General features: G+C 35.8%; 1 protein-coding gene across 15 annotated transcripts in view; it reads left to right on the top strand.

The window, feature by feature from the left end:
* The window catches only part of TENM2 (teneurin transmembrane protein 2), an 808,680-nt gene that overhangs the window by 635,138 nt on the left and 159,671 nt on the right, over positions 1-13,871 (top strand). For all 15 annotated transcript variants that reach the window (XM_074916403.1, XM_074916402.1, XM_074916400.1 and 12 more), the window contains one exon: positions 3,314-3,552. In XM_074916403.1, the coding sequence (XP_074772504.1) occupies positions 3,314-3,552 (239 nt within the window). The remainder of the gene's footprint in view (positions 1-3,313; positions 3,553-13,871) is intronic.

The raw sequence follows: 13,871 nt of genomic DNA, 5'->3' as shown, positions 1-13,871 counted from the left end.
TATTTCTGCTAATCTGGCCTCCAATTTCTGAATGCAGTAACAATTTTCAAAAATGGCTTGGTGGATATTTAACATATCTTTAGTTAAATGTCTTTTTAAAACTTTTGAAGGCAGAATTTCTGTACTTCTATGTAAGATCTGTAACATCTTCTAATGGTCACCCTTTTGTCAGAAATCCTCATATGGGGACAATAAAGCTTTTAAAAGATATGAGTAGGTCTCACAAGAGTTACAATATTCAGAGTTTATCCAATGACATTTTTTTTGTTTTGCTTTGAGAATGACACTGTTCCATGTATCCATTTCAATTGGCCTTTTTTGCATCTATCATGTTCTGATCAGTTTTGACTATATAATAGAGACCTTGTTTGCATGGATAAATATTTGGTTTTTCTTTATATACTTTATGTATCACAAAGTGGCTTACAGTGGAACTATTTTTTTATTTTACTTTTTTCTTTTCACATGAAAAAGTATATGATTGACATGTTCCATTAAAACATTTCTAGATATTCTTTAATTCAATTTTAATAGGAGCAGAGTTTCATTATATATCTGAGTTTACTTTAACAATGCTTTATATTAAAATTTCTGTTGGCACTGTAGCTGCCTTCTCAGCTGAAGAGGACATAAAATACCTGGTTTTAAAAACCTTGACATTTCAGATAAAAACAGTGGACTGCAATTTCCAGTCTGATTCTGTGAGATCTGCTTTTGGGCATGAAAAAGGAAAGAACTGTAAGAACTGTTTACTGTAGACCCTTAGGTCCACACCTGAAAGGGCCACTCATGCCATGAGGATTTAGGAGGAGAAGGGGGTCCCGGGCTGAGGCAGATGCAGGGTTAGCCTGAATGAGAGATAAGCCTTCCTACCTGCCTTTGCCTTACCAGAGCTCTCTTCCTTCTGTCCTTCCTTCCTTCCTTCCTCATGCTCCATCACTTCAGTCCCTAGTTCCTGTCAGGGAAGTGATACTGTGTTCCCAACACCAGAGAGCAAGCAGAAAGGACTAAACCTGCTTCTGCTAACAAGTGTTAATCAGGTTTTAACCAGACAAAAGGAATAGAACTGTCAATAGATCTAGCATAACACAACCAGCCTGGTAACATATTTTTCCAAACAGTTACTTTAATTGAACTGTTGCAAAGTAAAGAAACATTTTAAATTAAGTGTTCCTGAAATCAGACTTTCATTATTTCTTGCTTTCCTGTAACTGGAAGGTGTGTTTTTTAATTTAAAAGGCTAGGTAATTTTGAGTGGGAAATCCTTTTTGCATTTGCCTTTACTGTGTTTTCTCATAGATCATGTACAATGTGCAGAAAAGAAGCAAGTCTAATGTCTAATGAGCCTCACTGATAAGGAAAAAAAGAAGGGCAACTTTATTTGAAAAAATGACAGTGTTTCTATTAAGTAACTAGTTAGAATATTTCCTTTTTATTCTATTCCTTTCTTTGTTTTACAAATACTGCATTAACAAAAAACAAAAAGAAAACAACCAAAAAACCAACCACAAACAAAACCACAGAAGTAATCTGCTTGAAATAGTCAGGCTTTGAAAGCCACTTCTGATTGTATACTTGTGTGTCTGAAGTTTTTTCTATCGTATCTCCAAAGCACAAAGAAAATGTTATGACAGCGAATATTACCACTGTCTTAGGTGACTGAAATATTTTCTTAAACAAACAAAATCTTGATCACTGTTTTAAGGATGTACTAGGTCATTTAGGGTTTTAAAAAAATAAGGCAGTGTCAAACGAAGTGAATTTTTGTGTTCATTAATAGAGTTTACTAATGACTACACTGAAAAAAAAAAGACCATGTTGTCAGAGACTGTCTTCAAATGTGAATGTTTAATCACAAAACTGGGAAACGTAGCCAGCCTTCCTTTTACTGTCTTCTACTGTGTGCAGATTCTATGCAATTTACTATGCTCTGCATTTCTTTTAAAAACAAATGCTTTAATACTCTTTAAAATCACTCTGGTCATTCCGTATAATAAGTATACAGTAAACTCTATGCTTGGAAGTATGGGCATGCATGATGATGAGTTGGAAGACATACTTAGGAAACACATTTCCATTTCAAACTTCCAAATCTTTGTTGTAATAAACAGTGATTGAAATTTATTTTAAAGTTCTAACTGGTGATTTGAGAGTGACATACCGGATTCTGATCTGAATAAAAATGTTAAATATTTTTACATTTGAAGTAAGACTTGGATTATTTTAGGCTGTGGTTTTGGTTGTAGAGATTACAGAGTATCTTCATTCTCACTGATTCCAAGCACTTTTTTTTCAGAGCTGTGGAGGGATAGGATATGGAACAGATCTTCACAGCTTTTTTGCCTTAAAACAAGTGGCCTTCTTGAAGACCACTGCCTTTATTCTGTGCTTCTCTTTTTATCATTTACTGGGAATATGCTTGTAGTCAGTTCTTCCTGACTGTCAGGAGTTAATCTAGAGAAGCCAGTCTTCTAGTTTGCTTTCTCCATTTCCTCTATCCGGAATGTGTTGGCAGCACTTTCTGAGATGTTGTTAGATAACATATTTTGTCCCTTTTTTTTTTTTTTTTTTGTTAACAAATGTATGGGCAGTTGAAGTCCGCTTTTTTTTTCTGTTCAGCCATGTGCTTTTGGTGATTGTCTTAGTTGTTCATACCTAACCTGTGTACTATTAAAAAAAATAGTTGTAATTCTTGCAGGATCTTTTCTTACAGAGATATATTTTTGCTTGGTATGTTCTTAATGTTTTTTGCTGGCAACTTTTGCCAAGACTGTTAACAAGACTCATAGTTTTTTTGTGTCTGAATACTTGTTGGATAGTTCTGTGAACTCAGGATGTTTTCTTGTAAAGTTAAGTGTTCAGTTATACTAATAATTGTTACAGGTATTTAGTAGTGAAATTAGTTGCTTTGTCTTATTCAAACACAGGCCATAAGAAAAGGATAGTGACATCACTTCTGAATATGTTCTTTGTTACTGGACTGCTCACACTTCTTAAAGGGGCAGTTTCAACTGGTACTCAAAGACACCTCATCGGTCACGCTGGTATTTTAGCTAGTATCTGGTCAAGCTGCATCTAATTACAGAAATGATTAAGCAGATATCCTGACACTGTGTTTTAGTGACAGCTCTTAAGGTCTGGCAGCAAAAAGACTATGAGAATTTTCATCTCCTTATTTCTTCCTGCAAAATCCTTTTTCTTTTTAGTTGAATTTAACACACTATGGCAGCTGTAATGGAATAGGAATAGGAGATGTTCGTTCTTAACTACAAGACTTGCCATTTTCAACTGTGTTCCATTTTATGTTTTTCAGGCATTTCTTATTTAAGACATCTTCTGGAACTACTCCGCTGTTCAGTAGTTCTTCCCCTGGTTACCCGTTGACCTCAGGAACAGTTTATACTCCACCTCCCAGACTGTTACCTAGAAATACATTCTCCAGGAATGCGTTCAAGCTGAAAAAACCCTCCAAGTATTGTAGCTGGAAATGTGCTGCTTTATCTGCAATTGCTGCTGCAGTTCTGCTTGCCATCCTGCTAGCATATTTCATAGGTAAGGCTGTGTTTTCTCTGGCAAATAACATGGCTATGTCAGCAAAAGAAAATTTAGCAGATAAAGGATGGTCAATCTGTTTCTCAAATTTGTGTTCTTAGTGAGCAAAGAAAATTATTATTCTTTATACTGATTAATGAGGAAAAATAAAATGTTCAAGTCCTGTTCACTGTCATAAGAGCAGTGGAAGCAAGAAATCGATGCAGGATTTTCTATGTGCAGTGTTAACTTTAGGTGTCAGATGTGCATCTCTCATAGATGGTCCAAATTAAGGGTAATATAATGATTTTTTGATGTACTACCATGTGTTTAAAAATATTTGGAAAACATTGTCATATGTGGTGAATTCATATAACAGAATAAACCGGCATTTAAATTCAAATATTATCATCACATGCTGCTTTTAGATAAGAACTACAAAATCATTTTGATTAATAAGTCTCAGTCTGTATCTGTCTGTGTGCCTAAATTCCTGGTGGTGTTAGATCTAAATAGTTAGGTAGATCTATTTCGTATGCTGTAATTTTCTGTATTCCATACATCTGTAGCAATTTGTAGCAAAAATAGAGAAAGGAAACTCTAAATGTTGCGTTTATTTCCCGTAATTAGTGTATTAATACTGACCACACCACGTCCTAATACTTTCTGTGGTCTTTTGAGAATTTTTTATCAGGCTTCTGTTATTTGTCTTGCTTAATTTAATTAATTCCTGATTCTCTCCCCATCTCCCTCCACCAGTATTCCCCTAATTGTCTGTTGTTTTGGAGGTTTTTCTAAGTGTCTACGCAAACTAGCTGTGGAATTTGTACCTTTTATGGTGCCTTTGACAATATGTTGACACCGATGACATGCTGCACGAACTCTCTAGTTTTTCTGAGTAAATTACTAAATTACAGTAGCTTGTTGATATTTTCTGTTAATACTTTCCAGACCTATTCTGTGTGGTTTTCAGTTTATCTCTGAAACTATTCTCATATATAGTGCTCAAAAGACTTATAAAGATGTACTGAATTTTCTGCTTACTCTCTCCATTTGAAGAGATTTTTTTTTTTTTTTTGATCCCATATAATCTCACTCAACAGGATAGACACTGTTTTCTAAGGAAACCCCATTTTTCTTATAAATGAGCTTCCATATGTAATTAACACATATGTTAGTGAGAGCTGACTGGCTATTTTATTGCTGGTGTCTCTTTAGCCCAGGCCTACATCCCAGCATACTCAATACTACAGAGCTAACTGTCTTATTTCTTCTGTAAAAAACCTCAGAAGAATAACAGGCTTAGTTTGATATATAAATAAATAAATTGGAAAGCACATGATTTATTGAACTTGACAGTTATCATACAACAGCTCTCTGAGTGATTACGCACATGGGAAATGATATACTGCAAGTTGAATATTTTAATCATGTGCATAACTTTGAAGTGATGGATTATGAAATGTATTTTTTCCTTGGTATTTAGGATACTGTAATCTAAAGCAAAGCTTTGCGACATGGTTATTGCTTTATACATTTTCACATACTGTCTAAGACAAGAGAGAATGTAAGGGAATGCATTGACTCTTAATAATTGATGAATGATCTATCATTTCAAGTAATGACATAGGTGATCCATTTTGACATAAGTTTTTGAGGTCTTCTTCCCTGTCTAAAGAATGATGAGCGCAATAGAGTTGACTACTGAACATGGGAAGGCAGGTTTTAGGAAGAGATTGTTGGCTCAAGGATTAAATAATGAGAAGTTACCTGACAAGCTTCCTGCCATGCACAGTAAAGAATAAGTATATTGAAGACTAGCTGTCAAAACCAGAAAATAGCTGCAATTAATCCTGTGAGTACATTTGATAGATCCATTGTGATCATAATTTTAAATTATTAAAAAGAGAGAAAAGCAAATAAGTCAAGAAAAATGTTGCATTGCTTTAGGTGCATGAGAACAACAGAAAGGTACAAGGGATGTGCTTTCGTTAGGCCATTCATTAATTTAATTCCCTCACTCTCAGCAAAAACTTATGTGATTCATTCCATGTGACAAAGAGCAGGCTGGACCTTTCTGTCCTCCAATAGTTTGACTTAAGGTACTTGGTACTTAGGGTGCTAAATCATCTCCTTATTTTAAAAAACAAACAAACAAACAACACCTTAAGGACCTTCCCTTGTTCTGCAGTTCTCTGGAGGGTTTCCTTCTCCTGGGTATGTGCAGAATTTGGGTATTGGGAAAACCAAATTTCCTCTCTCCTGGGGAAGGAGCAGCAGTGAGAAATACCAGCTGTCCTGCTCTTCTACAGCTCTTTTGGCGCTCCTGACCTCTGAACTGCTGTGAAGACAGAATAACTCTGTCTTGCTCTGTCAGGAGGAAACATGTTTTTCTGTTTTTGAAACAGGTGATCAGAATAATATTCAGATTGGACCAAAATCCTAATTCTGTCCTAATCATTGAGACAGTGAGAAAGTGAAAGCTGTTAATCTATCAGGAGAGCTGGCAGTCTTGGGATGAAGAAAGATGTTAAGTTCCCCCAAGACATGCAGGAGGAAGGGCAATATACTCCATATTGCAGTAACTCTTTCTGATGTATTTTCTGCCAGAATATCAAGCACAGAAGCTTTAAAGGTGCTGATAATGTTTTTCCACTGTACTTGCTGACAAAGAAAATTTCTTGCTCTCCACCATAGCAGAGGTTATATCACTGGGGTTACATTAGCTACAAGTAAGAGTTATGGAAAAAGTCATCAAAATTTGCAGCAAATGGTTCTGCTACTTATGTTTGTCAATATATTTAAGCCATGTGAAGATGATCATATCAGTGCTAATCAAAACTATTACAGGACTAAATGAAAAAAGCAGTGTTGGCAAATATGAGGTAAATTATATTGAAAGAATACTTTGAGGTTCTCACAGTCTTCAGGATTTCTAAATGTATTGTCCTACAATAAAAGAGATGAGGAAATTGATACAGACAGATCATTGAAAACATGCTGTCTACATTTAAACATGGGACTTTCAGAGGACTGCCAAAGACTATGGGTGGCATGAAAAAGTTTCTAATGAGGGGTGATGTAAAGAGACAACCAAAAAAAGTATCATAACAAATAGAAAAGAATAAATACTTTTAAAATTATTTAGGCATTCCTATTGCTTTTCGATAACACGCAAATAAAAATGCAATGAATGAAATGAAAATGCAGTACGTTTAAAAATAAATTCATAGTGCATAATAACCTTTGGAACTTTTTGCCACACGACATAATTGATATTAAATAAAGTTACTACTGAGATTTTAAGAAATTAAACATTTGTCACAATAATGACAATATGGCCTTAGAAGGAAGCTTTGTTTTTTCTTTTCTTTTTTAAGATATATACAGATTGATGGTTTAGATCATAAAATGCCATTGAAGACTGGCTATTTAGATAGACTCTTCCTTTATATGCCAGTCAGTACCATTGTTATCTGAGTTTTCCTAAATGTTCTTCTGAAACTCATCCTGACTGATGTCTGGGAAAAACTCCTGCAGGTCTGCAATATGGCACTGGTCTACTGTGATATGGCATGTGTATGTGCAAAATATGCTTACTTTTGTATGTGTACATTTTGCCATTTTAGACATACTGTTCTATACCTGAATTCCTTTACCCTGATGGAGTTTCTGCAGAAACTTTGACACACATAAGATTTACCAGATTGAAATGAATTAAGCGACTTTGGGGGTTTTTGTTTAAAGGAATAGACAGAGGCAAAAAAATTTCATATCATTTCTATGAAAAAGAGCATTTTTAGATGTTTCTATGGATGAATGTTATTCTATTTTTAATAGCAAAGAATAGGAAAAAATCACTTCAGTTAACTTTTTCTTTACGTGGTATACAAAATGTTGTCTGCTTGTTTGAAGCCAGGTTTATCTCTTCTCCCTGTTTCTTCAATAGCCAGATGTAAATGCAAAGTAGAAGTTGGTAGTATTGCAAAATGTTTTGGTAAATTCCAGAATGCAGTATGTAAATAAAATTGTCCTACAATCCTGTCTGAGACATGTAATTTCACAAAGCCCAGGAGTTATTTCTATTATCCTGGGGTGACATATGAAGAATGTAAAACCAGCCATTCAGATTAGGACATCCTGAAGATATTGGACTGGTGGTAAAACCCAGTTACAAGAAAGTAATTTATAAAGTGTCAAAAGGAAAGCATATACCACACATATTGTCTTTGTCAGAGTGCTCACTTCAGAGGTTAAGGGAGTGATGAAAGCATTTGTCATGTTAAATTAGTTTTTAGCTCTTTAGATTCATGCCAAACTTGGAGGGGAAGAAACATAAAAAAGAAGAAACAAGGAGAGGAAAAAGAGTCACCTTGTGTTTTTCACAAAGTAATTGCTGCCAAACATAAATACCACATTTTTGTAACCCCTTACACTGCTCTGATTTCTGCCAATCTAACTTTGAGCATCAAAGAACATCTGACCATCAACATGTCAGTATGTTAAAAATGTGGTAATTTGAAGTATTTAGACTTTCCTTTGAGGAAAAAAACCACAACTGTTATTTCCTGTGGAAATTAAAAGCTACAAGGTGCTTCACTTGAAAATAGTATCTTGAGACTCATACTGATAACTTTTAGACTATTGATGCTATTTTATCTACTCCTATCATTTGGAAGAATGTACAGGAAAAATATAAGAAAAGTGACAGAAAGAAATTATTATAATATCATGCTTACGCTACATCTTTAGCGTATACATTGCACATGAAAATGTTATTACTCATTTATTATTTGGTACTATTTGGCCATAAAGACACATGAGGTTTAAGATAAATTTCAGTTTCCCACATAAAATAATATATTCACTTTTGTGCTATAGAAAGGACTGAATTGCCAAAAGGTCTAGCAGTTTATTAAGCAAATGAAGATGTGAAAATGTCTTTATTATTATTATTATTATTATTCCCTTTATATATTTAAAATTAGAGCCTGAAAAATACCTCTGTACAGAGCAAATATTTTGGTAAATTTCTTGCTATTAGAAAGTATCATAGTAGGTGTTTTACAAATAAAAGACACACAGGCAAATAAATGGTTATTTTTTCTGGTTAACCCTCATATCCATGAAAGTATTTGTTTTGTTTCTGTGACAGTCATTAAAATTCATGGGACTTCTGAAAAAATCAGACTCGGAAGTCTCATCTTTGAATTAAATATGTGTACATACCACAGTTTGCATAAAACTGTATTCTTCATGTGTAGAGATCAACCTGAATTATTTTCTTCCCACAAATGAGCCAGATATTTGCTACTGTAAATGCTTGTGTGAAGTTTCTTGTTCATTCATATTTGTAATTTCCTCCACTCCTAAATCAAATTGTCTTCTTGACCCTGATTCTACAGATCGGGATTCATCATAGCAGTTTGCTTAACTGGCTATCTTATATATCAATTTATTTTTTTCTCTCCCTGAGTTGTTTTTGACAAATGGCCACCTATGTTTCATTTGATTTCTTATGTTGCATTTGTTGTTTTCCACTTATAGAGTCAGAAAACCACTGACTTTGTCTTGTCCAGACTTTACTGAAATCAGATATGCTAGACCTTTTGGAAACCACGACTGAAAGAAGGGAAAGTCATGCAAAGATGGAACCTCTGAGTGGCAGAGGTCATCTGGCTGCCAGTCACTGTTACCAGATTCATTTTAAATCAATGTAAACCGAGGGAGCTCTGCATCTTGTAAGATGATGACAGAAGGTTCTGTTCTTAAATTTGCATTGAAAATAGTGTCAGTTAAGGGGCAAATATTAAATTTTAGAATATGCCTGTCATATTCTACAAGTCACAATTCTTATTGATTGATATCAGTCAATCTGAGAGCAAAAAGAGTAGTAGTAGCAGCTCAGTCAGCTTATCTGCTGCCACTTCTGAAAATAAAGGTATTGAGCCTTTCAGGAAAAAGCATCTGGCCCCATTCCATAAGAAAACTATGCACTATTGCTGGGAATCGTGAAGCCTGACTCCAGGAACTTTAGATGTGTCTTTCTAGCCCTAGCGAGTGTTTTATTTCACAGTCAAAAGGTGTGAGAGATTCATTAGGTGGAGACAATTTTCCTAGAGACAAGATGCACCAGCTGCTGTATACGCAAAATGCCACAAACAGAAGGATTTTAATGTGAAATTACTTGGATGTAGTTTGCCTGTGCTTTTCCAGAGTCAAAAGTAAAAGCTTGATCTACAGATTTGTTCCAAGAAAGGCCAATGTACCTATTGTTTTGCCTAGCAGAGATCTCCGAGATAATGGAAGTAGCTATCTTTCCGTGTGAAGGGGCAGTCTTATCAGCCTGTTCAATTCTCTTTGTCTTTGTTGAGGATTTTCACACAGTAAACCTCAGCACTTGAAACTAGAGTGAGACTAATGTTTCCATAACTCAGAAAGTGCGATCTCGTTCTTAGCACTTGAAACTGAAAGCCGTTTCTGTTTAGCTACCAAGTCGAAAAACATACTCTGAAACCTTGGCAAGAAACAGGAGACCAAGAGGATGTTTTCTTTTCTGTGTTATTGGGGTTGTGTTATGGGGGACACAATTTTGTTTGGTTTTTAATGCATATTGTGCAACACAGTCTAGGATGGGTCTGATAAAACATTTTTCGCATATGCTGGTAGTGCTCTCCAGAAGCTGTTAAAATGTATTGCTGCGAACTTGAGTAAAGTTATGTAACTGCCTAGCTGATGCTAGCTACACTAGCTCATGCTGCACTACTGGAACGTGTGATGTGGTAGAAGTTAGTATCACAGAAATGAGCCATGTGATGAAATAGGATAGCAATGGCTAACCTGGAAATGTTAGAGATATAGTGTTTCAAATGTGTAGTTTCGTAGCTGTATTATTATTCATATAGTACAGGTTTTGTCTTTTTCTTCCCAAAGCTGCAAGAATGGCTTCTTCAGAGATGCTTGCATTTCATCCCCTCCCCGTTGTGAAGTACGCACTGTGCTTTACATGCACTGTCATTGTCCTACCATACAGAAACTAGAACATATCCCGGGTTTCATAATTGCTATGTAATGCAGCCTATTCTCATTTTGATCAGTGCAAATACTGAATATTATGGTCTTTTTTGTAGTAGTAGTCTAGGATTTAATCCCAGAATCACATGTATGAAGTCTTGTCAGGGCAAAGAGCAGCAGAGATAAGTAGATGGAAAACAAGTCTTGTAGGAAGTCAGGGAGAAAAATTATAAAAAAGCTTTGAGATACTTTAGTGAGACATGCTTTATAACCTAGCCCAACATACTGAAATGAGACCATTTTTCAGAAGAAGAGTAAGCATAAGGGATATTGAAGATTAAATTTTGCTAATATAATGCCAAGTCAGAGATACCTATCAAATAAACCTGTGGTCATCCTCTCTGAAAACTCAATGTTCAACATCAGTGTAAAATGTCTAATTTCTTCCCAGGGAAACATTGCTCTGTTAGCAGCTATTTATATTGAGATCACCAGCTGATCATTTATGAATTTATTTATTTATATTGATTATTTGTTGCTGTGCTTCTTTGTTAACTCATTGTGTTGTTTTGCACTTAGTACGCTTATGGATTTTATTCATTTAAGTGTAGAAGTATTTGCTTGCCTTTAAGAATATAACCATTGCTCCATGGGGTAATAACAGAATGAAAGATGTGACATGGATTTTGTGAGTGTGGCTAATGTAGCTCTTCCAATACTCTTATGAAAGTTATGAAAAAACCCACAAATAAAAAATACTTGTGTACTAAAGAGACAAGAGAATATTCAAGGAATATTCAAGAAAGTTGCAGGAAGACAAAATATAAAAATAAGAAATAAATTCCAGTTGGGAAAATAATAAGACAAGGTAACAGACAACAGAAATTATGGAGCAAAAGAAGTTGAACAGTGGGAAGAGAAATGACACATCGCTATGAAATGACAGAAAACTTTACTCACCTTATAATATGATGTGGTAAAATTATCTCCTTTCAGTAATTTAAAAAACTGCTTTAAAAACAGTTTTCAGGTTCATTTCAGCTTTTGCTTATTCAGGCTTGCTGCATCATACTTTGAGCTGTCTGCTTATATCACTACCCAGATACAAAAAATCCCAGCCATCTTATATATTCTGTATGTCCAGTAATAAAGTCATTGACTTGCCAAGGTCAGTGAGTTTGAACACCTAGCACACCATATGAACATTATGTTGTGCCTTGTTATTAATTCTGTATATAATAGCCTTGTAGTTATAATCAGGAAAAACAACATCTTCTATCTGAACCCTCAACCTATCTGAATCCTGGGACAAATTTTGCACTCTAGATTTAGGTTTACAAGGTTATAAGATAATTCAGGTTGGAAGGGACCTCTGGAGCTCTCTGGTCCAATCTTCTGCTGGGTCATCTCTGAAGTCCAGTCTAGTCGTGAAGATCTCCAAGAACAGAGATTTCACCACCTTCCTGGGCAACCTGTTCACTGCTTGACTGTCCTCATGGGGAAAAATAATTTCCTCATATCCAGTTTGAACATTTCTTCAATGTATATCCTCATACACTTGCCATGTACCAGTGTGAAGAGCCTGGCTTTATCTGCCTGACAACCTGTAGGTACTGACAGGCTGCTTTTGAGACCCTATAGCTAACTCTTCCCCAGGCTAGATAAACGCAGCTCCCTTCTCCCAGGCCAAGTGCTCCAGCCCCCAACCATCCTTGTGGCATCCCCTGGACTAATGAGTAGAGAGCAGATGGGGATAATCATCTCCCCCGTGTCCTGGCTGGGCTTCTGTTCCTATGGCCCAGGGTTCTGCTGGCCTTCTTTACTGGCAGGGCACGTTGCTGGCTCATGTTAATCTCTGTCCCCCAGGACCCCAGGGCCTTTCACGCAGAGCTGCTCCACAGCCAGTCCGTCCCCAGTTTGTAGCACTGCAAGGAGTTATTCCCATTTCTAGTGATTGAGGCATTTAGCACCTCTAAACTAAGGTGCTAAACTCTAAGACATGTAGTCCTTTCACTGAGTATGAGTGAATGTTTTCCACAACAGAATTTGACCACATTGGGCAAAGGCAAGCCAAAGCCTATTTTATTTAGTAGAGTAAGTGGTGTAGGAAGGAGAGGCTCCTTTTTTGACTGATGCGTGTATATTTTCTTAATATTCAGGGAATTCTGTTCTACTTAATTTCTCATAATGATTTCTGGTATCAGAAGCTTGAATTACAATGCCAAAAAGAATGTAGTTGGTTAGAAAAATCATGCTTTGACTTGTATGTTGAGCAGGTTTGATGAGAGAATCAGTATTGAGCCCTACTGTGTACTTGTTAGGCACTATTAATGTCTTTATCTTGGCTATTACTGAATAATTACTGGAAAAGACAAGCATTTGTGTTATTATAGTTCCTGGAAAATTATTTTCATTCTTTTAGGTTGATCTTACAGAACCTTACCAAAAACTTTAAATATGCTCTGGGCTTAGTTTGTTTTCTTCTCTGGGATGTCCAGATTTATCCCGCTGTGTCATGTTTAATTTTTAAAAGGTGATATACATAATGCATAACAGTGCTGCAGTTAATTTAATGTTAAGCTTTTTTTAATTTGCTGGTTGGTTGATCAGCTGATTTCTTCCAACATTTTTCTTACTAAATACTTTCCGAGGAAAGCCACAGAATAGAAGGTGTTTTCACATACTAATGCCAGTGTGGCAGAATAGGTTCCTCATTTGCTGGATGAGGTGGTGTACTGTGTTTCTGCAGTACTTTATTTGCCTTGCAGGAATTGATCTGGATTAGACAAGACTCTTTGAAAGGTCAGCCAGTCTACTGCATATATGCTGCTTGTACCTGCATGTTAACCGTGTTTTGTTTAAATCTGAGGGTACTGCGCTATTCTTGCAGTTACATTATATATATATATATTTTTTTTTTTTTTTTTTTTTTTTTTTTTGCATCTTCTGCTTCCAATTTACTCTTCTGGAAGAGACTTCTAATCTTCTGTGAGCTGCAGATGATTGCATATAGCTAACATAGTAATCAGAGACTGAAGAATAATTTGAGGAAGGCAGGAGATTATCAGAAGGCCCTATCCATGTCTACTTCAGGAGGAGGCAAGGCATGAACTGCTGGTTCTCAGTATCCCAATTTAGCTGGATAAACCAACTTTAGCACAGTTGTACCACCAGCAAGTGCAAAGCCAACCTGCTACTATCAAAAGATTTGGCAACGTAGCTGAAATACTTCTGTGTAGTCAGAGCAAAATTACAAATTTTCAATTTTAAATCAGGAACTTTGTGCTACAACCATGCCTCCCAGATCTGGAAACTGTGAAACCCCT

This window comes from Athene noctua, chromosome 12, assembly GCF_965140245.1.
Source record: "Athene noctua chromosome 12, bAthNoc1.hap1.1, whole genome shotgun sequence".
NCBI lineage: Eukaryota > Metazoa > Chordata > Aves > Strigiformes > Strigidae > Athene > Athene noctua.
The sequence above is the reverse complement of the archived record's forward strand: the minus strand, read 5'-3'. Positions and strand labels throughout refer to the sequence as shown.